General features: G+C 57.3%; 1 protein-coding gene and 1 long non-coding RNA gene across 4 annotated transcripts in view; one reads left to right on the plus strand and one right to left on the minus strand.

Moving 5' to 3' along the window:
* SMAD3 (SMAD family member 3) overlaps window positions 1-26,550 on the plus strand; it is a 113,581-nt gene extending 87,031 nt beyond the window's left edge. Inside the window, 8 exon segments of the mRNA NM_001170829.2 lie at window positions 5,108-5,301; window positions 5,463-5,594; window positions 6,915-6,989; window positions 9,763-9,813; window positions 18,915-19,127; window positions 21,076-21,213; window positions 23,586-23,730; window positions 26,266-26,550. Coding sequence (NP_001164300.2) covers window positions 5,108-5,301; window positions 5,463-5,594; window positions 6,915-6,989; window positions 9,763-9,813; window positions 18,915-19,127; window positions 21,076-21,213; window positions 23,586-23,730; window positions 26,266-26,389 — 1,072 coding nt within the window. The 3' untranslated portion in view covers window positions 26,390-26,550.
* Window positions 10,229-18,579, minus strand: LOC119866924. 3 transcript variants are annotated; one of them, XR_005381803.1, is made up of 5 exons: window positions 14,243-18,579; window positions 13,202-13,338; window positions 12,933-13,092; window positions 12,389-12,592; window positions 10,229-10,596 (listed from the first exon to the last, which is right to left on the minus strand). It is a non-coding gene; the product is annotated as an uncharacterized LOC119866924 (long non-coding RNA). The 3 variants fall into 3 exon arrangements; XR_005381801.1 differs by lacking the exon at window positions 12,389-12,592 and having other exon boundaries at window positions 14,243-18,575; XR_005381802.1 differs by lacking the exon at window positions 10,229-10,596 and having other exon boundaries at window positions 10,603-12,592.
* Window positions 26,551-27,459: the final 909 nt, after the last annotated feature.

Genomic DNA, 27,459 nt, shown 5'->3' on the forward strand with positions numbered 1-27,459 from the left:
CCTGGGCCAAGGTCACAATGATCCCTTCTTGTGTTTTCTTCTGGAAGGTCTATTTCCAGGCTTTGTAGTAGGACCCATTTCCATTCATTTTTGTATAGGGTGCAAAGTGTAGATTGAAGCTCATTTGTCTCGCATATGGGTCTCCAGTCATCCTAGCACCTTTGTTGAACAGACAATCCTCTCTCTACTCAATTGTCTTTGTCCCTTTGTTGAACATCAGCCTGTCCATATACACGCGACTATTTCTGGACCTCGTTAGGCTCCATTGGTGTGGTTCTCAGTGGTTTTGCCCTTAACACACTGCTTTGAAGTTACTGGGCTTGATCTTTAAAAACTTAATTGATAAATCACGTATACCAGTTGAAAAACTCAAGTCTCTCAATTTTTACCTTATTTTTATTATTTATTTCCAATACGGTGTTTTTGGTTTTGTTTTTGGTTTTGGTTTTGGTTTGTGAGAAGTGGGCGGGGGGAGAAGCAGGGGGAGAGAGAGAACCCCATCAGATTCCTGCCCAGCACAGAGCCCAACACGGGGCTCGATCCCACAACCCATGAGATCATGACCTGAGGTGAAATCGAGAGTCACGGGCTTAACCAGCTAAGCCACCCAGACGCCCCCCTAAGAGTTTTTTTTAGAATAGTTTGTAAATGTTCCGGTTTTAGGGTTGCAGTATCTTGTCCCTCTGAGAGAGTAGTTTTTGTTTCCTTTTGTTTGCAAGTTTCTCTGCTCCCTGCATGGTCTGAGACTTCCTCTTTCTCCCCCACTTATTTCTGTCTCTGTGCTTTCTGTTGGAGGCTTTCTTTAAAGGTCGGAAGATTCTGGTAGGCATTTAAGAGTGAAGCAGTAAAAAGCAGACTGAATGCTGGTTTGGCATTGGCAGGTGAGCTTCCCTGTAGGCTGAGCTGGCAGGAACAGGGCCGTTTTGTTGGAGGGGTTCCCCAAATGTCGGGATGGCGCGACTATGGGCTGGGCCGTTTGTTTCTCCACAGGTGAGGGTGGGGGCATGCACCTGCCCATCACTGTCCTGGGTACCGAGGGAGCAAGAGATCGTCCACAACAGCCTATCTCCAGCCCTCGCCTGACCCTAGCTGTGCCCCGGTGGTCCCACCCAGAGCCCCGCTCTCCTCCGGTTCATTTTCTGCAGAGAGCAGACCTGTCTGTCACACGCCCGGGGAGGGGGTGTCCTGTTTGAGGGGCTCAGGGAGGGGAGCCAGTCTCACTGTCTCTTCTGTACACTTCCAACCCATCCTCCTGTTTTCGCCTCAGCTGGAGAAGTGTGTGGTGCTTCCAATTCTTGAGTCTTTCCCGGGTTCTGAGGCACAAATGGAATCACCTTTTTTTGGCTTCCTCTGCTAGGTTGGCTTTGTTTCCGCTCATTCCACTCCGAGGTCTCTTCCCATTGGGCCGCCTTTCCGTGCTTGGGTGCCCTCTTCTCCTACTTGTTACCTTGGGCAGGACAGAGATAGATGCACCCTTGCCGTTGGTTGTATTTGGTGGAAGGACATTTCTTGCCCTCCCTCTCCTCCCTTCCTCTGTTCCTCACCCCTCCCTTTCTGCTCTCTTCCTTCCCTCCACCCCCATGCCCCCTTTCCTCTCCTCTCCTCTCTCTCCTCCTCTCTCCCCCTTCCTCCCTGCCTGGAGCCTTTCATGCCATAATTCTTCAGGGAGACAGCCAAGCACTTTATCCTCGAGAGGAAACAGCCCATGAAATGCAGAAAGGATTGGCCGAGGAACTGGCAAACCGAAGTCCCCAACCTACAGGTGCAATAAACCTGTCCTCCGCCACCTCGATGCTCCTTCCCATCCCTCAACTGCAAAAACCCGTAGCGACCACATCCCAGCCCACCTCACACCCAGGCCTTGCTCCTCGTCACCTGCGATGTGCCAGAGCCGCATGTCTACACGGCCGCCCCATTTCTGCCTCGATGCCCTCGCAGGTCCCTGAGCAGGTGTGAATTCCTAGGTCCACTCCAGTCACTGTTGAGCAAGGTGCCCTGTTCTGGGGGCTTCCGAAGTCAGGGCTGGGCCCCTCCTCATCAAGAGCACCCAGAGCATCCTGTCCCCAACACCTTCCCTTCCTAAAGGCTCCGGCCCAGGTACAGAGTTGTCAGAAGCTTGGCCTTTGGTCACGCTCCTGGGCTGTCTGCCCCGTGGAAGCTGAGACCCGGCTCTTGTGTCGTCCCTTGCCACCCCGCCTCTTGCCCTGTATTATTGTTATTTTTAAAAACAAGAGGGTCACCCCCTTCAATCACAGGTTGGGGGGGGTGGAGGGCTCCCTCCGTAGCCACAACCCTCCCTCGCTGCGCACCGGAGCCCTTCCCCAGGGCCTCCCCCTGGAGAGGCAGCCAGAGTGCCCAGCTGGCTCTTGGCTGGGCTCTTGTCAACGTCTGAAGAGTGAACGTGGCCACGGCCCTCATCTGCAGGCTTCGCAGGAGAGTGGGAGCAGCTGAGTAACTTTCCCTCCACTCATCACTTCCCACCCTCCGTCTCCTCCTCAGCCCTATAACTCACTCCATTTGCCCAGGGCTCCTGAGTGCACAGCACTAACACCCGCCCATGGGGTGGTGCCTCCCAGGGCACTTCCAGGGGGTACTGAGCTGCACGGGTGGGGGGAGATGTTTGCATTTTACAGATGAAGCAGCTGACAGGGCGTCCCACAGACCTCAGGCCTTGCCAGGGTCTCCCGGCTGGGAGAGGAGAACCCCATTTTGACCCCAGGCTGCATGACCCCACATCCCATAGTCGTCCTCTACCTGGGGGAGGCTGCTGGGGTGGGGGGCCAGCGAGTCCCAGGCTGTCCTTTCTTGTTCTGCGTGGTAATTACTGTGTTTTGGCTGGAGGGGTTCCTTGGTTCGGGGCCCCACGGGAGGGAGGTAATTACATCCTTTGAGACGCCCTCCGTCAGCAGCTCCCTGTCAATCCCTGTAACTAAGACTTGCTCTAACCTTTGTCCCTTCCCTGTTCCCAGGCCGGTGGCTTAGAGACTTTGATTGGATTCCCATCTCTCTCTCTCTCTCTCTCTCTCTCTCTCTCTCTCTCTCGTGCTTCTGGTTTGCATCTAGCCAGGCCTTCCCTCACAGAGTGCCCATAAATTCTGTTGATTCAGGCAAATGGGTGCCCTCAGTCCTGGCTGGGGGCAGAGGGGAGGGAGAGCTTGCAGATGCTTCTCCACTGGCCCCACCCAGCTATTAAGAAAAGTTGCACCCACTGACTGGTGGGATGGTGGCCTAGATGGGCCTTCTTGGAGGGAGAGGAGTCCCGCCGCCGTTGTGTACCTCTTTATTCACGTGCACCTCTTTATTCACGTGCACCTGCACTTGTCATCCAGCCCCATGGCCCTCCGTCTTGTCCCGGCTGCCTGGATTCTCACAGGGCCTGTCTTGTGTCACACCCGTGCACACACTCAGCTTAAACATCTTAGGGACTCCCTCTGGCTTTTAGGAAAAAGGCTCCTGAGGCCCTGTAGAGCCTGCCCTGCCCACTCCCATTCCCAGTTCTCACCCCCTCTCCTCCCCAGTCGCTCTGGCCTTCCTTCTGTTCTCCCTCCTTCCTGTATTTTCCACCCTTCACAGGGCCTTTGCACGTGATATTCCCCCTACTTGGAACGCCCTCCTCCCACACCCTTTTGCCTCGTTAGTTCTTATTTGTCCTTCAGACTTTCAGGCCAACCATTACCCACGCAGAGATGCCCTGTCCAGCCCGTCAGTAAAGCAAGGTCCCCAGGGTCATGGGTGTCCCTGTGCTTTTCCTTCAGAACACTTGCATGGTTTGCGACTGCAGCTGCGTATGATCGTTTCATTAATACTGATCTTGTCCGTTGCACTAGAAGCTCCGTGGGAGCAGGGACCACTTTGTGGTCTGTTTGTGACATCTCTTCCCTCACCACTGTGTCCCCTAGTGCCCATAATAGGAGCTCAGAAAATATTTAAATGCCTGTGTGAACAGGACCCCTCACCCGTCTGATACTGTTGTGCTCTTCAGAAGCCTCCTGCCTCCCCACCTTACTCAGGGCCGTCGGCGTACCTGCCACTCCCGAGCTCCCAGCCGCCCCATCCTGTACCACTGCTCGGCCTGCCTTTCTTTGCATGCACATCACCTGGGGGGTTTTGCAAAGAGGAAGGCTCTGACTTAGTAAGTTGGGGAAGCCTCTGAGATTCTTCCTTTTTACAAACTTCTGTGGACCCGTACTGCTGGTCGGGGACCACGCGTTGGCCCGGCCTGAGAGGTGGGGGCGCCAGGTCACAGCTGCTCAGAGGCCAGGTCAGCACAGAGGACGTCGTTTGCACAGGGACAGGGCACAGTCGTTGGCAGTGGTGTTCGGTCCAGCCGGGCTGGGGACAGTTGCAAAACTGAGCCTGATATAGAATTGGAGGCTGTGTTCGTGCTCAGCTTATGCACCATCCTTCAGGCCTTGGCTCTGAACTGGGGGGGTGGGGAGGGCTCTATGGATGTGACCCCTGCAGACGACCCTCCACCGGAAAGGGATTCCTGAGAGGTTGGCATATGTTAAACCGTCCAAAATTGTCTATAATTGCCCTCCCTCCCTCCCTCCTTCATCACAAATACCAACTAAAGGATTTTTGCTGTTTTCTGACATGGAGTTGGGGGTAATAACCCTGAGTGAGTGTTGGGAGGGGTCAGACACAGCCTGTGGTTTGTCACCTCACAGCATCACTGCCGTCCTCACGCAAACACTTACCTAAAGTTTTTTTGCTCAGTCCTGACCCCCTCGGCCCAACCCGTGGACCTTCTCAGAATGTGATTCAAGTGCTGTTTCCTTCACGTGGGGGGTTGAGGGCTGGAGAACCCACTCCGGGGCCCGGTGCGGTCAAGGTCCACCCTGCCAGCCTGGGGAGGCCCTGGGAGGCCCTGGGCCTTCCTTGGTGGGCCTCTGTGTTCCTCTCCTGGGATCCCCGCCAGCGCCAGCTAACAGGATTCTCTGGTCCCCGGGTCCTGTGCGGGTCAGAGCACTGGGGGGAACAGCGGGGAGGGCTTCCTGAGGCTCTTCCAGCAAGCTCCCTGGAGGCAGCCGTGCGGGCTCAGTTTGGGGGGAACGCAAGCCAAATCCACTCTGCTGTTTCTTTTGGCCCCTCACCGTCCCGACAGGTCCCTGGATGGCCGGCTGCAGGTGTCCCATCGAAAGGGGCTCCCGCATGTCATCTACTGCCGCCTGTGGCGATGGCCCGACCTGCACAGCCACCACGAGCTGCGGGCCATGGAGCTGTGTGAGTTCGCCTTCAACATGAAGAAGGACGAGGTCTGCGTGAATCCCTACCACTATCAGAGGGTAGAGACCCCAGGTAGGCGCCGCCTCTCGGTGGTGGCAGTCGGGGGTGTCTGCGGCCACCTGCCTGTCCTTCCCCTTCCCCGGGTGCAGGGCTGCCGGGCGCACGTACGGTGCTCGGAGGGCTCTGATGCCAGCCTGGCCTTGACACTGATCTGCCTCTGCTCTTCCGGAAAGTTCTACCTCCCGTGTTGGTGCCACGCCACACAGAGATCCCGGCCGAGTTCCCCCCGCTGGACGACTACAGCCATTCCATCCCCGAGAACACTAACTTCCCCGCGGGCATCGAGCCCCAGAGCAATATTCCAGGTAGGCCCCGGGGCGTGCAGGCCGCCCCCCATCTCTGCGGGCCCTCCTCGGCCGTCCCCCCTCTGCACACAGCACTGGCCCGAGGGCCCCTGACTCAGACCCGCACACCCGTTGGGAGAGGACCCGTGGCTTTGGCTCCGCGCGCGCTAATGATGCTTTCCTTGGCACGGCCGGCGGCGGCGTGACCCTTCCGCCCGGGCTCCGTGCAGTCATTTATTTTGGAAGCGGAAATAGCAGCGCTGTGTTTCTCTCACCGCCCTCGCGGGCCGAGGCTGGAGTTTGAGCAGGATCCCCCCAAGGGTCTGGGGGCCCGCAGAGCCGTGGGGGAGCGGAGGGGGAGCCAGGGCCGGGCAGCCAGTGCGGAGAAGGGGCCCTGAGTAGGTAAGCCTGGCGTGGGCTGCAGCCTGGGTGGGGGCGGAGGCCGAGTGGACTTTTTCCTGCTGGGGGAGCAAGGGGGCTCAGCTGTCAGTGCAGATGTTTTTGGAAGCCCCTCATTTACATGCAAATAATGAGTGAATCACCAGCACCAGGGCGGCCAGGAAAACTGCTTGGCAGCTCAGGGGCTGGTCCCAGCCTAGGAATCCTGCTGCCTGCCTTCCCGAGAGTGAGAGCAGGGAGAGCGCTCCGGCTTGGAGGAGCCTCTCGCCCCGCGTGAGTGCTCTGTGCAGAGCCAGGTTGACCACAGGCCCGTGCGTGGGGGCAGAGCGTTCAGAGCCCGGCCTTTCCGGGTCCTTCACAGGTGGCTCTGGCCCCCCGGGGTGAAGGTCACTGGGCTCACTGAGCAAACCTTAGGGAGCTAAGTCACGATCTGGGGTCCTCCAGAGAAAGGGATTGCAGCCGCTGCTGTCATTGAACGTGCAGCGTGCTGGGGAAGCCAGGATGTCCCCTAAAGGGACGACGAGGAACAAGGTGTCTGTGCAAGAGTAGATGGCAGAGCCAAGGGGCAGCATGAGGCGTGTGCCCTTGGGAGGAGAGACGGGTAGGGCTGAGGCAAGTGCATGGCCTTCCTGGAGGGGTGGGCTTAGCCCCGACCTTCCAGGATGGGGAGAAGTTAGCTGGGCAGAGGCTCTAGGAACAGGCGTGTTAGCCTGGGCAGTCAGGGCAGCATGAGCAAAAGTGGTCGCAATCCAGGCAAGGAGCTGGGGGTCAAAGGGCGTGAGGACCCCTGGGTCCAGGGGCTGGTGCCCTTGTTCTGGGGCCCACAGTTCCTCCGGCACCTGCTGCTGGCAGAGGGGTGTGGACGCGTGATGAGTGCAGTGGGGGCCTCGGAGCCAAACCACAGAGGCCGCTCAGTGAACCACCTTTCCTTCTGATTCCCAGAAACCCCACCCCCTGGCTACCTGAGCGAAGATGGAGAGACCAGTGACCACCAGATGAACCACAGCATGGACGCAGGTCAGTCCTAACCCTGAGTGCCCGCCCTCCCCGCCCCTTGCCTCTCCCCCTCTATCCCGCCTTTGTGGAGCAGCCCCTGTGTGCCTGGTGATGTGCCGGGCGCTGGGGGGAGAGGAGGGGCCTGAGCTGCTTTCAGTTTTAAGGAAGACAACTGGCAGTTACCGTGCCATCTCCTGTATGCCCTGATGGGGGACACCTGTGGCATTGGGCCCCAGGGAGGCCCACCTGCCCCAGCCTGGGGAGGCGGTGTCGGGGGTGGGCAAGTACCTTACCGCATAGGTCTCTCTTGAGTCTTGGAGCCGGTGGGTGTTGGCCAAGCCATGAGGGCAGGCGAAGGATATGCCAGGCAGAGTCATGGCAGGTGGGTGTGAGGGGGTGTGGGCGGGACAGCCCGGTGCATTCCGGGGTGGCGAGTGCCCAGCGTGGCTGGAAAGTGGGGACGAGGCAGGAAGACCATCATCATTCAAGGCTTCAAGTGTGGCCGGGAGTCACTTCAGGCTTCACGCAGAGTCTGTGCCCCACTGAGACGTTGCTGGCAGTGGGGTGGTGGGTGGGCTCGAGCACCGACACAGTTCAGGAGAGCCCGAGTCCTCCAGGAGGCAGGGTCCTCGCCGGTGGAAGCCCCCGAAGCATCTATTTTTGTGCAGGGACCAAACACGATCTGTGTATTCCTGCCACGAGGGCCCCAGCCCAGTTGTCTCCAGCCACATCTCCAGATGTTCCCGCGTCATTTGTCATGGGACCAAATTGGCTCCAAACCAGAGGCTCCTTGAATTGAACCCCAGCTGCCACATGGAACGTACACCGTGTTGCGTGTGGCTGGGCGAGGAGGAGGGGGAGGGAGGAGGGGGGAGCCGAGCAGATGTTCCCTCCCAATGGTAGGGGCGTGCCTGGTGCACAGGGAGCCGCTACCTGCAGCAGAGCCCCCCGCCCTGCACACGGCCCCAGACGGGCTGTGCAGATCCAGAAAGAAGCACGAGGGAGACGTGCCCGTTCGTCGTAAACACAGTTGCTCCATGCCCAGCCGGGTGTCGTGGCACCTGGGGGTCTAGCGCACGGCCCGCGAGGGGGTGGCCTGAACCCGCTGGCATGCGTCGACGGCCTCCTGCGCTGAGGCCAGCAGCCGCTTCGGGCTCGCAGCTCCGAAGAGCTGGCGTGGGAAGAGGCGGGCCCAGCAGCATCTCTTCAGATGCTGCACTGCTCTTCTCGCTCTTTCTCTCCCCTCCTTGCTGTCCCTTCTTTGTGGAATGATGACTGTTGCTTGAGAAAGAGAGAGAGAGTCTGAGTACAGAATGTGCAGCCAGCCGCGCCCCCTCCTCGGCTCTCCACCCGCCCCCCACCTCCCCTTCCCTCCTTTCTGCCCCGTTCTCGCTGTCCCCTCGTCGTTTTCCCTCTCCTCCCATCAGTGGACCTGCAGGGCCCTGTGTGGACATCCGTGATCTGTCAGTCATAGACATGGGGCTTTAGGGACTTTAGGGACTTTAGGGACCCCCCCCTCCCCCAGCCAGTGGGTGGATGGGTGGGGGTCTCCAGCTTCCCCTCTCTTCTTGACTCAAAGTTGTCCATTTGGAAACCAGTCAAGTTGCTGTCCCGGCAGCTGAGATGTGACAGTGTCCTAATTGGGGTCCAAGGACCACCTTGTCTGGCCCTGTGTGCCCCCCAGACACACACCACATGCCCTTCCAGGCCAGGCCTTCGCGGACCCTCTTGTGATTTGGGTTGCCACAAAACGGGAAACCAGCATGTATTGAGCGCCTGCTGTGTGCAGTCACGGTGCAGTCACTTGTATATGCTCGACCACACTTCACGCCTACAAATCACACAATAGATGGTCGTATCCCCGTCTTATACCTGAGAAGGGGAAGAAAAAAATCAAGGCTCCGAGAGGTTAGACCACTTTGCTAAAATCCCGTAGCTGACACTGCTGTCACCCAGCCGGACTCCAGGGCGGTCGGGGAGCCCTTACGCTCCAGGACTCTTCGACCTCCCCTGGTGGATGGGGCTCTGGGGGAGCAGAGAAGCCCATGGCTCATGCCTCACCCCAGGGAGGTTGGAGCTGAGCTGGGGAGCAGGAACAGACCCGCACGAATAGCCCACGGCACCTGCGTGGGGGGCCCGAAGGGGGGGCGTGCACCCCACGGGGCTGTGACTGCAGAAGGGCTCCGCGGCCCCTGGGGCAGGGACGGGATGAGCCCCGCATTTCCAAAGGCCGAGGCTGCGCTTCTCTCTGGGAGTGCGGGCTGGACGGGAGGTGGGGGGCAGGGGGATCGGTAGCTTGGGCTCCAGGCCTCGGGCAGCACGTCCTGCGTCTTCAGGCAGCAGAGGTGCAGCCTTCCTGAGGCAGCTCGAGCATCCCGAGACCCGGGGAAGGGGCCAGATTGGGGTTCCGGGCCAGGTGGGCAGCTGCAGCCCTCTCTGTGCTGCTGGCGGCCTCGGAGCGAGGCTGGGGTGAGGGCCGTCCCTGCCGGGGCGTTTTCCTGGGGGCTCTGTGCCCTGTGCCACGGGCTCTGGTGGGGCCCTCACCCCATCGGGTTCCGGGGACCCCTCTGAGGTGGTCTGCTCATGCCTTCGTCCCACGGGTAAAACCTGGGACCCAGGGAGGGAGGGTCAAGCAAGGACACGGCGTCGGGGCTCCTGCAGGGCCTTGGAGGCTCAGCTCAGGGTTTTCTTCCTGCTGCGTTGAGCTGCCCCATCTTGAGGCAAGCGTTCAGTAATTTGGCTCTCTGAGCCAAGAATGTTCTCTTCGTTCTCACAACTGTGTCTCATCCCGCAGGTTCTCCAAACCTCTCCCCGAATCCGATGTCCCCAGCACACAATAATTTGGGTAAGTATCTCCTCATCTATGGGACTGTCACCCCCTCTAGCTGCAGCGCTGGCTGGTGGCCCGTGAGGGGAGGGGACCCTGACTGCGAGGCCCCGCTCCATCAGCTCAGCTCAGCCTGTCAGGTTTCTGGTTACAGTGATTCTGGGGTCACCCACAGAACAGAGTAACCTAAGAGCAGCGGTGGCAGGAATAAGGCGACCATGTGCCGGGTTTGTATTTCCCCTGGGTGGCAGTCAGACGTGAGTGAATGAAAATCCCCCAAACCTTGTGCTCAGGAGCCGAGAATCTGTGGTCAGCCAAGCATACGTGTGTGGTTTGATGCAAAGCCACGGGCGGCAGTGCGGACTCCAGCCCCCTGACTTTGGTCGACTGGTTTCAAGATACACTTACTTGGATTTTATCTGAGTATTTCGTCTTATAATGATGTACTTTTTATTTGAAACAGCAGGATGCAGGGAAATCGGGGCGGAGAGGGAAAGCACAATTGCCCATCATCTCCCCGCCCGCCCACGCTGTTGTATCACGGTCCTTCTGATGCTTGCACATCAGGCGTGTGTATTTTGTGCCTTGCCAGTGGAGATCACAGGGTCCATCCATTCTTTTCATTCTTGTTATTTTGGAAATGCATTTCCATATTTAGACGCCTCCTCTCTCATCCTGTCTCATGATGTTTTGGAGCAGCTGGCCCACGTCTCCGTGGCCATCCCTTCGGCCGTTGGACTTCCAGGTCGGTTGTTGTGAGATTGGCTTCTGTGCTCCAGGAGTGGGGTCTGCAGAAACGCTCTGAACAAATGAAACATCCATTCCATTCTTATTGAGGGGATTTTTTTTTTTTTTTTTCTAACGTGCTGGTCTGGTAGTTTTAGAAAAATGTGAGTTTGATTTCATTTTGGCCTTTACTGCTGGGCTTTGATTTGTGGCTCAGGAAAAGAAAGAGTTAATACCCAAGCTCTGTGAATCAGTGGGGGTGGGGGGTGGAGGGCGAGGTGGGGGGGAGCCTGGTTTTTATTCCCAGTTGCTCCCAGTCCTTGACTGATAGCATCAGATGAAGAAAAGCATTTAGAACATTGGGAGATGCCTGAGACCGCTTTCATACAGACTGACAAGTGGGCAGTGTGAAAATGTGACTTTGGGCGAATCTGTTCTAACATCTTTGTAAAATAATATCGCTGTGAGTGTTGGGCTTTGCAGAGGGAAGGTCACATTCCTGACGTGAAAGGACCGATTGAGTTATTAAAAACAAACTCTGAAGGCTAGAAGCTGTGTTAACACTTGAGAAATTAAGGCCAAGACTGTGAGCTTGACTCCGAGTTCCCAGCTTTTGAGGTCAGCTGGCTTAGATTTAATTTGGGGGCCCTTTTTACTACCCACCTCCACCCCCGCCCCATGGCCAAGGCAGCCCTGTCGTCGGTCGGTCGGTCGACAGACTCTGGAACAAAGCCCTTGCCTTTGAAGCCATGCTGCCTGACTCAGTGGTTCCAAATGAAAGTTGTCCCACGTGGTTGCTTGCTGTGGTTTCCCTTCTAGATTGTGTGGACCAGGGTGACAGGATGGTTTTTGAACATGGACCTGGGGCAGAAGTGTCCCATTGACTCAATCCTCCCTCCCTGCTGCCCTGGTCCTCAGGCCCCTTATCTGAGGGTTGAGAATTCTTAGGTCACTTCTCCAAAGGAAGGAATAGCCCCCAAGCCTGGTAGTGCGGAGTAGGGGCCAGTCTGCTGGGAACACCTGAACGGGAGAACGAGTCAACTGATGGGTCGGGGTTCAGATTCCTCCCTGCCTGCAGGGCCCCAGTACCTCCCACCTTCACCCATTCAAGACTATCAGCTTCATCCCTACCTAGACAAATCTTACAGACTCCTGGCATCCTAGCTGGAAGGGGCCGGATGACAGTGACGATGGTGGCAAACATTCCTTGAGAACTTACTGTTTACTGAGTGTTGCACAGGGCACTTTGCGTGTGTTAACCAGTGTCCTTAACCACTTGTAAGATAACAGTATTACAATGTTTCAGTCTCCTGATTAGGAAGCCAAAAAACAAGACTAGTTACCTAATTCCTGCCAACTCACACAGTTAGGAAAAGGGGAAGCTCTGAATCCCGGCCTCCGGGATCCAGATTACATGCTTCCATCTGCTCCCATCACTTAAACCAGCTCCCCCATCACCACCTCCTTCTCAGAACAAAGCTCCAGGACGCTTACTGACTTGTAGCTGAGGGCAGTTGTCAGGTTGAGGACCCTGGGTGGGAGCTCTGCCGACCAGCCTGTGTCTTCCTCCCTCATTGGTTCCCCAGGTGTTTCTCCCAGTCAGTGAGTGTGAGTCCAGGTGGGGGGGTGGGGGGGGCGGGGGTTGAAGGGGAATGAATGATGCTGTGGCCTTGGGGATCAATATGGGGATCAATAAGGCAGGACTAAATGTAATTTTAAAACAATTTTAAAACTGGGTGCAGTTGAAGTAGGCGGAGAGGCCAAGGAAGCAGTGGTGGCATTCCAGTGGGGACATGCCTCCAGACTTGCCAGTGTCCCTGTTTCATTCATTCAGTCAACTTCACTGTGTTTCCTAGTCGGTACTGACCCTGGGGATCCACGTGACCACTCACGGTCTTACGGGCGGGCGGGAGGTATCTGCGTCCCCACTGCGATGCACTGTGCCAGGGGTGCAGGCGTAAGACAAACCATATAGGCCGAGGAGGAAAGTGCCAGATGGGGTAGGAAAGACGACAGAGTTGTGGTGACATGTGTGAGTTGCACCCAGCAGGACAGGTGGGACGCTGTGAGGCTGAGAAGAAGGGAAGGACATCACAGATAGAGGGAAGGGCATGAAAGGCCAGGGCAAGCTCAGAGGAGAGCTTGGCGGTATAGTTGGTTGGGATGAGGAGCCAGATGGGGCTGCCAAGGCTGTGGGGCACTGAGAAAAGAGCCCTGAAGGCCATACTTTAGTGATTCCCTTCTTGCCTACAAAAAAAGTCATTGGCCGGGGCGGGGAGGGGGTTGTTATCTGATGACAGCTTCATAAAGATGAATCTGGCCACTTTATAGAGGTAAAGGTCTAGAGGAAATGGCTGGTGGCCAAACCCCACTACCCTCCCCCATAAATCAAAAAAAAAAAAAAAACCCACCTTAGGAAGCTGTTTTGGAGAGATGGTGGCAGGGCCGGGAGGGGCACTGAGAGAGGGCGGCGGGCCTGAATCCGCGGGCGCTTATCGTCAGCCAGCCTTAACTGGGAAGCTGTGGAGGCGGGACACCCAGGAGCTGGGATGGGCTGGAGTGGGAAGGTGCCTGTGGCCATCAGGACAGAGGTTGGGTCTTGCTGCGCACACTTGGGAGCTGTTAGCCTGTGGGCAGCCTTTCCCAAAGTGGGCTCAGGGGGACAGGGTGTTGTCATCACCTGAGTTTGGAAAGCCTTGTGCCGTAGCCTCTGAGCAGTCCTTTGCCCGTGGATCTGCTGGAATGCTTTGCTCTTACAACCTGCCGACCATCTGTGGGACTGCTCCCCGGAAACGCTGACAAAGGTTCGGCTGAATCCTGGGAGTGGATGAATTGCGAGAGGGAAACCCAGCTCAAGAAGGAAAGAAGGCCGGAGAGGGGCTGCCTCGGCAGCAGGGAGGGAGGTGGAAAAGGCTGAAGGTCAGGGTAAGGCCGGGCCCCCGCAGCGAGAGCGGAGGGAGGCCAGTGGGCAGGGGGGCAGGAGAAGCCCCAAGATGACATCGGGAGTTCGGGCACTGTCTGAGCACTTATGGGGGGTGGGTGGAGGTCAGTCAGTGGTATGCACGGGGCAAATACAAGTCAGGATGACAACAGAGCAGGATGGGACATCTCAGGACATCAGATTATTTCCTGCAAAGAAATGATGCAGGGAGAGAGAGAACAGGACGTCTGGTTCGTTCCTCATTTCCTTCCCACTCCAGGCAAGAGGAGGAGGCTCCTGCCACAGCGAGGCCCCTTCTGGCGCTGGGACGTGGGGCAGGGCCCTGATGAGTGACTGGGGGCCAGCTCAGCTCCTTGTCACAGGCCGGCTCCGGGGAGACCCGGCAGCTGTGTCCTGCAGCGACGGGATGCGAGCAGGTGACGAGCCTGTTGTTACACATCGTGCTGGTGCTCGATGACTCACCTGGGCTTTCCTAAGCGACCAGGTCAAGGATTGGACCAAATGGAGGGGAAGGAAGAGGGAAGTGGAAGGAGGAAAAAGAGAGTGAGCGGGACGCTGCCAGTGAGTAAGTTGTCGCTGCTTTAGCGTGGGACACCGGGGAGGAGCCCTGGCCCGGGGGGAAGCGGCCGGAGCGCCAGGGGCTGCAGGGAGTGATGGGCTCCAGCGCGGCCCGTGGAGAAGGTACCTTCCTGTCCTGCCAGGCGCCGGGGCGGGGGGCGGGGCAGCAGGAGGGCCACCAGCTCTTCCTGGAGGACCACGGGCTCTGGGGCCCGGCCTTACCTTGTTCCAGCATCTGCCGCTGCTGCACGAAGCTTTTGCTCCGGCCTCATCAGGCACTGATCCTCTGTAAGCTTAAGAAATCACGGGGATCCCCGGGGGGCTCTGCGGTTTAGTGCCTGCCTTTGGCCCAGGGTATGATCCTGGGGTCCTGGAATCGAGTCCCACATCGGGCTCCCTGCATGGAGCCTGCTTCTCCCTCTGCCTGTGTCTCTGCCTCTCTCTCTCTCATGAATAAGTAAATAAGGTCTTTTTAAAAAAAAAGGAAAAAAGAAATCATAGGCGTCGCAGTGGCAGGGAGGTAGCCGCCGGCCGGAGGCCCTGGCCCCCCGACTTCGCCTCTGGTCTCGGCTGCAGGAAGGTGGTCCGAGGCTGAACGGGCGCGGGCTTCCCCCTGCACACGTCATCTTACAGGTTGGAATTGGTGCACCGGGCGCGGGGACCCGGCCGTCCTGGGCCAGCAGGTGCCATCCCCGGGGATGCCACTGGCTCAGTCGCGAGGGCCACGATGCACAGAGCGACCAGGGGCCGGTTGACAGCCGCACGAGCTGGGGCTGGGAGGTCGAGTCCGGGCGGATGAGGGGCAGGCGGGCCAGGCAGCCAGGGATGAGCCCCGGGGCTGAGCGAGGACCGTGAGGCTTCGTGGGGACTGGTGTGCAGGACAGGAGGTCACGCTGCCTTCCACAGGTGGGGAGGACCCCGACCAAGGCAGTTCGTTCCTGTTCTGACCTTTAGCCTTTGCGGCTTCGGTGCTTCGCCCGCTCCCTGCTTTCGATTCATAGTAGAAAGTTAATTTCCCCCTTCTGTCGCCCCTCCTTTTCCTTTACCGGATTTGGATCTCTCGCACATGTTTTTAATAGGCATCCCTTAATCCAAGTATTGCCTTCTGGGTTTTATTCTGTTTTCTTTTCCTTAAACAAAACAGAAAGTCTATGCCAGCTTGGAATCGGCCTTAAAACTGAAGCCAGCCAGTGCCGTTAGGCTGGCAGGGGGCCAGGCACGAATTCGGTGCCCCACGCCACTCGAGAAGTCTGGCCGGTACCACACTGGTGGGGGCAGGGGGCTGCGCCTGGGGGGAGCTGGAGGTTCCTGCGTCTCCGACACCTCTGCTCTGGGAAGAGAGATTAGCACAGACTCAGGGGTCGGGCCGGGAGCAGGGAGCAGGGCTGTTTGCAGGGGCGGCTTTGGGCACATGCCACCGTCTGCCACTCCAGGTGCGTTGAGTCTTTGGCCCGGAGAAGCGGAACCACCGCGAGGGAGGCAAGTCCCCTTAGCCCTGTAGAGTCGTCCTCCCGGACGGGCCTCCGAGTGGCATGTTTGCACATCCTTTTCAAGAAGCAACCTTACGCACAGTCGCTTCTGCGTTTGTTGGAAAACTCTTGAAATTAAGGCTGGCTGGCTTGATGGATGTGGGAGGAGATTGCCACCTGTGACAGATTTAAGATTTGCTATCAGGACAAGCATCGATTCCCCTGCAGAACTTGTAAGCATTGTTTGTCCACAACCAGATAACAATTCATGTTCCCTTTTTGCCTTGTCTGCTGGGAAGCTCAGAGTCAAGCTGAGTGCTTTCTCAGTAGCTATAACCTCGTGGTTACCCTGTTTATAATATTTTCCTTTCCAGGGTCCTGACTTTTTTTTTTTTTTTTCCCTTGTACTTAACCGTGGTGTGGGTAAGTGAGTGGGGGAAAAAAAAAAAACCATGAGGACATATATGCTGTTTAAAAACAGGTTGCCATTCAAGGCAGAACCCAGAGGTGGTGACCATATGTTCTCATCTGCAGCTCCTCTTGCAGAAGAATCTTGAGGAAGCAGCTGAGAGGTGCCTGGAGGGGCAGAGGTGAAAGGCAGGGCTAGGTTTTAGGTGTTTGCGGAGAATAGTGAGTACGTGGCAGGGGGCACTGCCCCGGGTGGGTCCTGCTTCTGAACACAGGCCAGCTCATCCAAACAGCTCTCTGTAAAATGGTACCCGTCAGACTTTGCCTTGGCCTGACTGCACTGTTACCCCCCACCCTCCCCCACCAGCATCTCCTTAATTACGTGTCAGGCTCCCGAGTCCAGCGTTTTCCACCACGCTGTCCAGTGTGTATCTGCAAGTTGCAGGGATGTTTGGATAAGGGCTCAGATCTGCTTGGGGGGCCTCCTGGGCGAGGACCCCAAGCACGCCTCTGCTTCTGAGATGCCTCAAAGCCCACAGTTCCCCAGAGTGGTTCTGGCACCGTGTTACCCGATGGGTGGCCTGTGGCTTTTCTTTTGATGGGTAGGCTGTGCCAGTGTTCCTGGGAGCCAAGCGCTCGCTCTCCTGTCTGGACGAAGCCCAGGGGGTGCTGGAAGGCTTTATAATTTGGGGTGAGGACTCTGTTCTGTACTTTGCCGGGGAAGCCAGGGCCCGCACAGATCAGCCGCAGCTGCCTCTTCAGGCTGACCCACGCCAGATGCACAGTGACCCAGATGGTTCGTGCTAGATGTCTTCCAGTAAAGCTGCAGTCGCTGCCCAGACCAGGAACGTCCACGCAGCAGGGTCAGCAGAGCCTGCCCCTGGGCAGTGGTGGTCACCAGTCCTTGCTCAGCGCCTCTTGGCTCTGACCCGTTGCCCGACCCCTTTGAGTACGTGGATTACGCTTGGATTTCTTGGGCTTTTTCTTCTTTTTTTTTCTTTTTTAGGGTTTCCAAAGCAACATAGCTCACATTTTAGTGACCACATTGTTTAGAATATAGCTTATCTCATTGGAATGTCGAAGCATCGAGCAAAGCCAGAGCCGGATGTGGCCCATGTGGCTCTGCTGAACCTCGGGCACAGGCCACTGGGCGCTCCTGCCCCGTCACTCCGCCCTCCTCCATTAAAAGTAGCCTCGGTCCCCTGCCTTCCCTCCTCTAATGTCGCTCTATCCTGGGAAGAGAGGAAAGGAGTGAGGATGCTTTTCCTCCCTCCCCTGCAGTGGAGGCCGCTTCAGGAGCAGGATGGACTCAGGTTCACGTACGTGCTCAGCTCTGGTTGTCAGCACCACTTACTGGGTGCTTGAGGTGAGCCCAGCACCTCCTCTGATGTCTCCTGGGCCCTCCGCAGACAGCGTCCTACCCTCCTCTTTGGGTCCCCCCCCCGCCCCAGTGGCTGCAGGGACAGATGTGGATGCTGACACTCGGAGCTGTTCGGGTCGCTCACGGCCACACAGCTGGTCAGTGCCCAAGCCGAGAGCGCGTCCCAGGCCACCTGGCCTTCGAGCTTGCGCTCCTGACCTGGATAAGCCTCTAAGGCGGTGGTTTTCATCCAGGGGCTATTTTGCCCCTTCACAGACAGCTGGCGATATCTGGAGCCATTTGTCACTGTCACGGCTTGGGAGGGGGAGACAGAGGTGTGCTGCTGGCACTTCGTGGGTAGACACCGACCAGGGGTGCAAGCAAGCGGCCCTTGATGCCCAGGATTCCAGGCAGAGACTTCATTGACCCAAGATGAGGTGAGGAGCCGGGTCTAGGTGTCCCTGGCCTCCCTCCAGTTGACACTTTCTGGGGGTGTGTGCTGAGCACAGGGATGTTCCCGGTCTGCATTTCATCACACATGTGGTAGGCGTTTTCTCCGCCCTTAGAGGGATTGTGGGCACAGACCCCACAAGTAGATCTGGGCCCTCAGCCCTGCAGGCCCCTCCTAGAACAGCTTCTGATTTTTTTTTTTGTTTTGCTTGTGCTTCACGCACCTCCAGACCCTGTAGAGAAGAGTTCCCAGGGGGCTCTCACTCCAGGAGGTGGCGCGCAGGCGGGAGCAGGGGTCTCCAGCCAGTGCTGAGGCCCGGCCCGGGGAGCCCTCTGTCCCTCGCACCAGCTCCCAGACGCACCCTGAGTAAGCGGCCGCTCCAAATACGTTGAAGAGCCAGAGCGATGGTCAGGCCAGAGGAGGGAGAAGGGGCAGGAGCCTCCCTGGCTCTCCAAGGAGGGATTCGAGTAGTCTGCGAATGAGGCGATACCCCAGCCAGGGTGCCAGGGAGTCCTGTTAGGACGCCGTGGCCCTGATGCCAGGGAGGAAGGCTGGGAGCCGGGCCCAGGGCTGAGTTCAGACCTGCCGAGGTGTCAGATGAGGCGGGAGGAGGGCCGGGTGCCTGGGCAGGTGTGGGCCAGAGTGACCGGAGGTGACAGGAGGGCTAGGGGGTCCCAGGAAAGGTGATATGGGGTCACATGAGGGGAAACCTCTATTTCAGGGGTTCCCAAATCTTATTAAAAAGAGCCACTGGGGCAGCCTGGGTGGCTCAGTGGTTTAGCGCTTGCCTTCAGCCCAGGGCCTGATCCTGGGGTCCTGGGACCGAGTCCCACGTCGGGCTCCCTGCAGGGAGCCTGCTTCTCCTTCTGCCTGTGTCTCTGCCTCTCTCTGTCTTTCATGAATAAATAAAATCTTAAAAAAAAAAAAAAAAAAAAAAAAGGTGGCTTCAGCACAAACAAGGCCAGCCAGGCAGGGCAGGGCCGGTATGAGCTAACACGAAATCAAAGTGGCCAGCTCGTGGAAGGCCTTTCCAAACGCGAGAGTACTTTATCACGTTGGGTCCTGAAAGTTTAACACAAGGCACGAGGGCGGGGATCGTACCACCCTCCGGGAGGTCCCCAGCCGTCTTACGAAGCATCCAGGGGACCTCGTTGAGGAGCAGGTGACCGGGGGGGCCTGACCCAGTAGCCTGGCCTGTCTCCCCAGACCTGCAGCCTGTCACCTACTGCGAGCCGGCCTTCTGGTGCTCCATCTCCTACTACGAGCTGAACCAGCGCGTGGGGGAGACCTTCCACGCCTCGCAGCCCTCCATGACGGTGGACGGCTTCACCGACCCCTCCAACTCGGAGCGCTTCTGCCTCGGCCTGCTCTCCAACGTCAACAGGAACGCGGCCGTGGAGCTCACGCGGAGGCACATCGGTAAGGGCGTCTCCCCATCCACCCTCCACCCCCCCACCCCGTGGCCCCAGCAGCCTCCTGCCGGGACGTGGGGAGAGGGCCCGCTCCCCCAGCCAGCCCCCAAACTCTGTATCGCCCTGTTTAGGGGCCAGACCGGGAGAGTTCACGTGGCTTGGTCAGTCCCATTTCCCAAACACGGATTAAGTCTGAAGATGTGAAAGCCACCGAGGAAAACGCTCATTTAAGGGGGCGAGATGGGCAATCTAGGAGAAGGGCAATACATGCAAGTCTTTTGATAAAAGTACCCCTACGGTACTGATAGGTGGGGAGGCAGGCGGTGTCCGTCCTACACGGGTGATCTTTTGTTAACTTCATACGCGATTATTCTGGGCTGCCTGAACAGCACTGGTGCTAACATGCTGCCTCCCAACACCCAGGACAGAGTAGAAGACCACGTCGTTTAGGGAAGAGGAAGGGGTGTGTGTCACTGGGGTTGCTCATAAAAGTATCATGCTAAGGATATTCATAATTTTGTGATCCCCAGTCCCTCAGAAGGCCATGGGGATGGTGACATAGGTATTCTCGGCCCAGAGCCCCCCAGGGGTTGGTCTGAAGGGCTCCAGGGCACACTGAGGAGCTGGGCAGCGCAGCAGGAAGTCTGGTCCTCGGTAAACCGGAGCACCCTGGATCTTGTTCATATTAGATGAGGAAGAGTTCATTTGAAGAGAGGGTTTTTATAGTTTAAAAAAAAAAAAATTGGAATTTTCCAAAGTTTGGAAGCCGTGGGTCGGGGCCTGTGGGCTCATTCTCCAGGGAATAACCTGATGCCTGGGGAAGAGCAGAGCCTTGCAGAGTCCGCCACACAGTGAGTGTGACAGCCGGTGACAAGCAGCGCCCTGCCACCGAGCTTGCAGCCTCCCCGTGTGTCTTACTTTTTAAAAGATACTGATCCTGGGTGGCATACATAGGTGTTCACTTATGCTCTTCTGTATTTTAAAAATAACATTTCAAAGATTACCCAAACCCGAACACATTTCTGTTCTTCTGGTCTGGGTGTCCCCATCTCTACCTCTGCTTCTGCTCTTGACGGACATGACACGGTGGCCCCTCCACGTCACTCCGCGTCTGCCAGCACCCCGCCTGTCCGTGGCACTCCAAGGAGAACGGGGTGGTGGGGCCGTAGTGAGACCAGGAGGCAGGAGAATACCCAGTGGCCCCCTGGTTTCTCTCCCACTTGACGTCGTGCCTGTAAAATCTGGCTCCTTTTTCCAGCCCTCTGGGCCTCTTCCCCAGAAGCGGCAACAGAGGCCTTCCCGTGCAGAAGAGAACATCCCCTGGCTGAGGCGAGGACTCAGAGTGTTTACGTAACTGCTTGCTTGGATTGCAGAGCCAATTTAAAAATAATTTCTGTCCATCTGGAATGGATTTAAGAGATGAAGGAAAAGTGAATGATATAAACCTATGGAATGTTTTAGAAAAATGCACCGAGGGGAGAGAGGTACAGGGGGTGGCATTAAGCCATCCCTGTCGGGAAGGGCTCCTGGGATGCCTCGGGAGGAGCCCCGCAGGTCTGCTGAACGGGTTTCTGTAGTAGTAGCAGTAGTAACCGCTCACGCTCCGCGGGCACGCGCTGTGTGTGGCACAGCCACCCGAGGAGGTACGTCTTATTACCACCCCATCTTCCAGATGAAGAAACTGAGGCTCAGAGGCGGAGGGCCTTGGTAGCGGCCGCTGTCTAGTCCGCGGCGGGGCACGTCCTGGAGAGTTGCCCCGTGCCCTTTCCTTCCGCTCGTCATCTGCTCCCTCCAGCGTTAGGAACCCCACGTTGTCACCCGCCCACCCCCCGCCAGTGTCCCCTGCGTGGGTTTAAGCGTGGGCTCTGGGTCCTGTTGGTCTGGTGAGGCTGGCCCCCTTGGCAGGAGGCCCTGGGGCCGGGGCGCCCGGGTCCAGCCTGACCCCCTGTCTCTAGGGCGAGGCGTGCGGCTGTACTACATCGGCGGGGAGGTCTTCGCAGAGTGCCTCAGCGACAGTGCCATCTTTGTCCAGTCTCCCAACTGCAACCAGCGCTACGGCTGGCACCCGGCCACCGTCTGCAAGATCCCCCCAGGTACGAGCGCTTACCCGCCTGCGATGCCGGGAGCTGCTTTCCTTTCTCCTCCTCCTGTGTCGCCAGCCTGGAGGTGCTTCACTTGGGGTTTCTCTGGGTCTTCCTGCCTGTGTTCTCCTTGACCCTCCAGGGAGCAGCCTCTGATGGATCTGCCTTTGATCCAGGGGTACCTGCTTGTTGCCTTGCGTGCACAGATGCTCAGGCATTGTGCTTCCTTCCTTCGTGCCACCAACTCGCACAGCATGTGGGCTCTGTGCCAGGTGCTTGAGGGAGGCGGAGGGGTTCAGGAAGCCCTGCTGCTGTCCCCGCAGACCTTACAGCCCAGCTGAGTGTACCAGACAAAGACACAAATGGGCTTAATACAAAGGGGTCCTGAGCACCAGGCAAGCAGCACAGACGAGGTGCTCTTGGATCCAGGCACGAAGAACTCCTTTAGCTGCTGGGACGGATCAGGGAAGACCTCGTGGAGAGGGCTTCGGGCATTGAAGGCTGGTTGGCATTAGGCACAGGGGGGCTGTGGGGTGGGGACCCTGAGGGCATTCCAAGCGGGGGGGATGATATGGGCAAAAGCCCAGAGGTCACGGAGAGTAGGGCACGTTTGGGTGGCACTCTGGCTGGGGAAGGCCATGTAAGAGATGGGAAATGTCTAGAAAGCACGATGGGGCCAGGCCACAGAAGGGCACGAGAAAGCTTTGCTTCTGTTCTGGGGGACCTCTTGGAGGTTTTCTGAGCGGAGCTGATGATTCCCACCTGTGCCCCAAGAAAGGGTATTGAGCTGCACCCCAGAGGGTGGCTGGATAGGGCCACGGCTGCGCAGCAACACGGGTGGGGACTGATCCCATCTAGGCCTCCTGACTTAGAAAACCAAGGCTGGGGGCGCCGGCCGAGCCCCCTGCTCACGGGCACGCAGCCCCGGCCGCGCTGCTAGCAGAACGTGGGCTGTGCCCGGCTGGTACTGAGGGCCACATGTTTTCTTGTCTCGGTGGCAGATGGATAGCAGGGTGATGGGCTTTGGGGCAGGGTCAGCTTAAGCATGCAGAAGGTCCGGAACAACGGTGCCCTGCGGTTTCAGTGCATTGTGGTCGTGTCTGCAGAGCACATCTGTCTCTCTGCTCTCGCTTAGTTCTCTCCAGGCATCCTGGCTCCTTAGGTGAGGAGACAGGTTCAGAGAGGTGAAGCCAGCTGCCCAGAGGCACACAGCTGGTGAGTGGCTGAGCTGGGATGAGCCGAGTGTGACTGCCGAGTCCAGTGCTCCTGTGCTCCTTGGCTCCGCTGGGAGCCAGGGCCCACTTGCTGCCCTTTGTCACCACACTTCCCCTTGGAGAGAATGAGAACCGGAAGCTCTGATGTATTCCTGGCTTGTTGTGGCCGCTCCCTTCCCCCCCACCTTTTTGGGGAGGGCCGAGTTGGCTGTGGTGGGGCTCATTAGCGCATAGAGGGACCTTCGAGGCCAGCCTCCCATCTGACAAAGGAGACACGGGTTTACAAACAGAGAGCGCCGGGTCCAGTCCCACAGCAAGATTAATTAAGAGTCCAGTGCTGGCCTGTTACTAAACGCCACCTTAGCTCACCTTTTGGGTATTTCTAGCATGTGCTGTTGTCTTTATTTTTTCTGATTGATACATTCCTGGCACTTGGGTGGTAGGATTTCAGGAGATTTATTATAAACTTTATTTGTGCCTGTCTCTGGTTTTACTGCCTGGAGGGTTAGACACACATCTTCACTTTGCTGCGAATGTCACCCTGACCCAGCCGTGTGCCCAAAGGCCAAAGTGTGGCCCCAGTCATTTGCTCCTTCCTGGTCTCAGGTGGATTCACCAGGCAAGCCTGGGACCCTCTGCTGAGCCTCCTGTGGGAGCGACAAGCTGCGTGGCCCTTCACCTGGCCTGTTTCTACTGGCACTCCTTCTATCTCATGTCAAGGACTCCTGTTCCCCGGGTGGCCAGCCATGCCCTACACAGCCATGGGCGTTCTGGCTTGGGTCCATAGAGTCCTGCCTTGGCCCTTTTGCCCAGGGCAAGGCCCAGCTCTCCAAACCATCACTCTTATTCTTGGTAGCCCACTTTACAGTTTTCCTCAGCATTCCCTGGCTCTGGGAGCTAGAGCTTACAGGCCGGTGTTTGATCCGCCCCGTGCGTCAGCAGCACCTCTCCCTTGAGGTGGGGATGGCATCAAGGGCAGGGACCAAGGGGGCATGTCCCTAGCATGGTGCCAAGTGGGGAGTGTGTGGCCAGTGCATGGAATAACCGCGTGCCACTTGAACCGTGTGAGTTATGCCATTCTGGATGACCCAGGGGTGGCTTCAGCCAGGAGTGGGGCACTGGACGCACATGCCTCTGTCCCCATGAGCACGGTTTTTGTTCTCTTGGCAGGGTGCAACCTGAAGATCTTCAACAACCAGGAGTTTGCCGCCCTCCTGGCTCAATCCGTCAACCAGGGCTTCGAGGCGGTCTACCAGTTGACGCGGATGTGTACCATCCGCATGAGCTTCGTCAAAGGCTGGGGAGCAGAATACAGGTCAGATCTGGGTGCCACATACCACGGGGACCCAACTGCACATGACCCAGACAGCAGAGCAGGGGCTCCTCAGAGTTGAGCTAGGCCACCCACACTGCAGAGAGCAGGGGCCAAGGGTCAGAGGCCACGGCCTGGCAGGCCATGAGGGCCTGAGCCACCTAGATAAGGAAGAGCCGGGCACTGTTTGCCCAGCACTTCAGTTTCTCAAGCATCGTAAACAGACATGCTCCAGTTCTTCCTCACCATGTCCCTGGGTGGGGATGCTGGCATCACCCTCTGTGCATGGACGAGGGGACCGAGGCCCAGGGAGGGAAAGTGACTTGCCTGAAGTCACATCATTCGTGAAAAAACTGAGCCCAGAAATTAGGGCCTCTTGGCTGCTTCCTCATTGTTCATTTTGGGCAGATGGTTTTAGGATGTCCATCTCCAGGGACTTAAGTCTTCATCCCATTGTTCTTCCCTCCTCTGGGGCTCTGCCTTTGACTCGGGGGACCCTGGGGGTCTAGGGTATTAAAACAGAGAGGCAGATGGGAGATTTGGGTAGTCATTAAAAAATGAAGGTTATTTGCTGAGAAAGGTTTTTCTCAGAATTTCAATACTGGTTTAAACATGGCAATGGTCGGGTCCACCTGGTCTGCTCTGTTGTCTCAGACCATTCTAGTTTAGGTTTAGGGAATCCAGTCCCTTTTCCTCCCCCAGCTAGACAGGGGTGTGCGAGGGCCAGGGCCATGTGCCCCTCTGGCCCCACGCTCCCCCTGCCCAGCCCCCCGCTCCTGTGGCAGACGCAGAGGTGCCCACACGTCAGCTGGGGCCAGCGCCTTGCAAGTGACTCCCCTCTTCTCTTCATTTTTCCAGATGTTTGGAATCCATTTTGTTTTGTAGTCATTCTGCACCCAGGCCAAACCCATTTCAATATTGGCACTGGGCCACTGTTTATAATGAAATCCAGATGAGCATGACTTATGGAAAGTCAGATTCTCATTAGAGGATTTCGGTCCGTGAAGTCCTCTTCTATTTACCGTATTTTAGCTGCTGTTCCCTGGATCTGCCCCACGGGGCCAGGGAACACAGCACCTTGGTCTGTGGGGTCTCCATGACATCCACGGTGAGTGACCCACTGACCAGTCAAAGTGGTCAAGCCTGGAGGGTTAGCTCAGGAGCTTACGGCCCAGCGACCATAGCTGGAGGAGATGGGCCCAGGCCTGAAGGCCCAGCCCGAGAGAGATTTTAGCCCACCTTTTAGCCCTGGCTGAAAGCATTAATGGGATAAGAGTGAAAAGTTACAAAATTAATATTTTTCCTTTGGTGGGGAAGGGAACAGTATTTTTCCTTTAGTGGGGAAGTGGCAAAGACCCAGAGAGAGGTCTTTCTGCTCTTCCTACACCCAGACTTGAGTCCAGAGACTCCTCAGGCACCTCAGGTCAGAGAGGTACCCCACAGGCCCATTGCTAAACCTCCACTTGGGCGAAGTGTAGGCCACAAGAGGAGGGCGGTGGCCTCAGGCTAGCAGCCCTCGACCTGGCGCAGCACCGTGGCCCTGCAGTTCTGAGTGCTGGGAAGAGGCCCCTCGGTGGCGGAAGCCTTTCCCTAGGGGCACTGTGTCACCACGCGGGACGCATACTGCCAGCACATCAGGTCCTGTGCGGCCCACCACGTCACCGCCACCTGGCAGCCCTGCAGAGTGGCCTAGCGGGCGGGTGCGGCCCCTTCCCAGAACAGTCTTGCCCTCCTTCCGCCTCTTGGGCCAAAGAGAATAAGGTTTCATCCCTCCTGTGAGATGGCCCAAAGTGGGGAGGGCCCCGGGCCCAGGCCTCTCACCTCCAGCTGGCACCAGCGCCTCCGGCCTCAGCAGATAGCCTTTGGGAGCTCGCCTGCGGCGCTGCGTCATCAACCAGCCTGAATTTAGACAAAGTGCTTTGGGGAAAAGAAACGTGTGGTGTGCCTTGGTTTTTTCCAGTAATTGTTCCATGGCTCGCTCTGCTCGTAAGATTTTCCAAAATAAGGCCATAGATGGGAATTATATCAGCACATGGGGAACTGATGGCATGTGGGCTCTGTCGGCACTGTGCAAAAAACACCCCTCAATCAGACAGACCTACGTCATCATGGCCTGCTGGGACTGGATCCGGGGCTGGAGATGGGCTGCCCATCCAGGACAGATGGGACCCTAGGGAGACCTTTGCTCAGGCCGGAAGTTCTTCACTGGGAGGCCTGTCACAGAAATGGGATGGGGGGGGGGGGGGCGCAAGTGGGACACCCTAGAATTTGCCTTACACGTTTAACCCTTGAAGGGCTACCTCCTTCCCCAGCAAGAGAACCTGATTTACTCAAGGTTCTTCCTGGAGGAGTTTGGTCCAGTGGTCTTAGCCCATTATTGAGACCTCTGGAGCAGGGGCTAGCGAGGCGCCATGGACCTACCTCTGACTCTGGGAAGAAGACCCTCACCGAAGCAGGAAAAGGTGTTCTGACTTGTATGTGTGTCCTTCTGGACATTTCTGAAGTCTTCCACCCCACCCCTGTCCCTCTGTCTTGCAGGAGACAGACAGTGACCAGCACCCCCTGCTGGATCGAGCTGCACCTGAACGGGCCCTTGCAGTGGCTTGACAAGGTCCTCACCCAGATGGGTTCCCCGAGCATCCGCTGTTCCAGTGTGTCTTAGAGACGCTGGGTGTGAAGGGGGAGGGTGGGGGGGAGGGTGGGCTTGGGGGGGAAAGGCCGTGCAGGAGGTGGAGGAAATTGGAACTCAACTCACTATTGTCAATGAAGAAGAAATTTTTCTTCCTCCATCAAAGCGGCGCCGACCTGTTTTCCAAAACATAAAAGCAAACCCAGAGATGGATTTTATGAACAGCTGTGTCTGCTGAACACATCTGCCCTTTGGCCCCAATTTGAAGGGCAAGAAATGGCTTCTGCTCTGGTGGCTTGAGCAAACAGGTAGTAGTTCACCACCTGCCCCCCCGCCAGCCCCCTTCTGTTTTAATGACAGCAATCTAGGATGTCACTGTCCAGCAGGACATGGCCCTCGGCTCCAGACTGGAGTGTGAAGCTCACCTTGGGTGTTCTAGGTGGGGTGGAGCCTGCAAGGGCATGAGCAAACCTCAGGCCCAGCCCTCTGCCACTTTTAACGAACACTTCAACTGAGCATTCCTGAGCCCCAGCCTTCCAGCAGACCTTGCACCCCAGGAGCGGGGCTGACTGGGGCTGGGGAGGCGGGCTCATCTGTCTCCTCTCCTCGCAGAGCAGACTGATAAGTGTGAGCCAGTGCATTCAGAACATGCGCACAGGGGACAGTGGGGAAAGCTGGTGAGACACCTCCTCTCTTACATTTGTCCTTTCTCAACTTCAAACGGTTGGGAGATCTGCTGAGGCTCGGCGCTTATGCAATGTATAGTTTATCTTCTTGTGTTAATCTCAGAGATTGGAATTACGTGAAGTAGTCACATGAAGCAGGAGGCAGCTGTCGCATCACAGCATCTGAGCTAAGGCAGCATGACATGGCGTGGGTCTCCAGTCATCTGTAAGAGCTCACTTGCTATTCTTACGCATCCAGCTATCTTGGTTTACCTAGTCAGTTGCATTAATTAAATGAGCTTGATCAGTATGCTCGTTTAAACGTTTATTTTATATTAAAAAAAAAAATCCTGGGTTTGGCACACTGATTGGGAAGCCCGCGTCGGGGGGCCCAGCAACCTCTCTCTCAAGGTGAAGCTTTTCCAAGTTTTGTTGAGA

The sequence above is a fragment of the Canis lupus genome, chromosome 30, assembly GCF_011100685.1.
Source record: "Canis lupus familiaris isolate Mischka breed German Shepherd chromosome 30, alternate assembly UU_Cfam_GSD_1.0, whole genome shotgun sequence".
Lineage (NCBI taxonomy): Eukaryota > Metazoa > Chordata > Mammalia > Carnivora > Canidae > Canis > Canis lupus.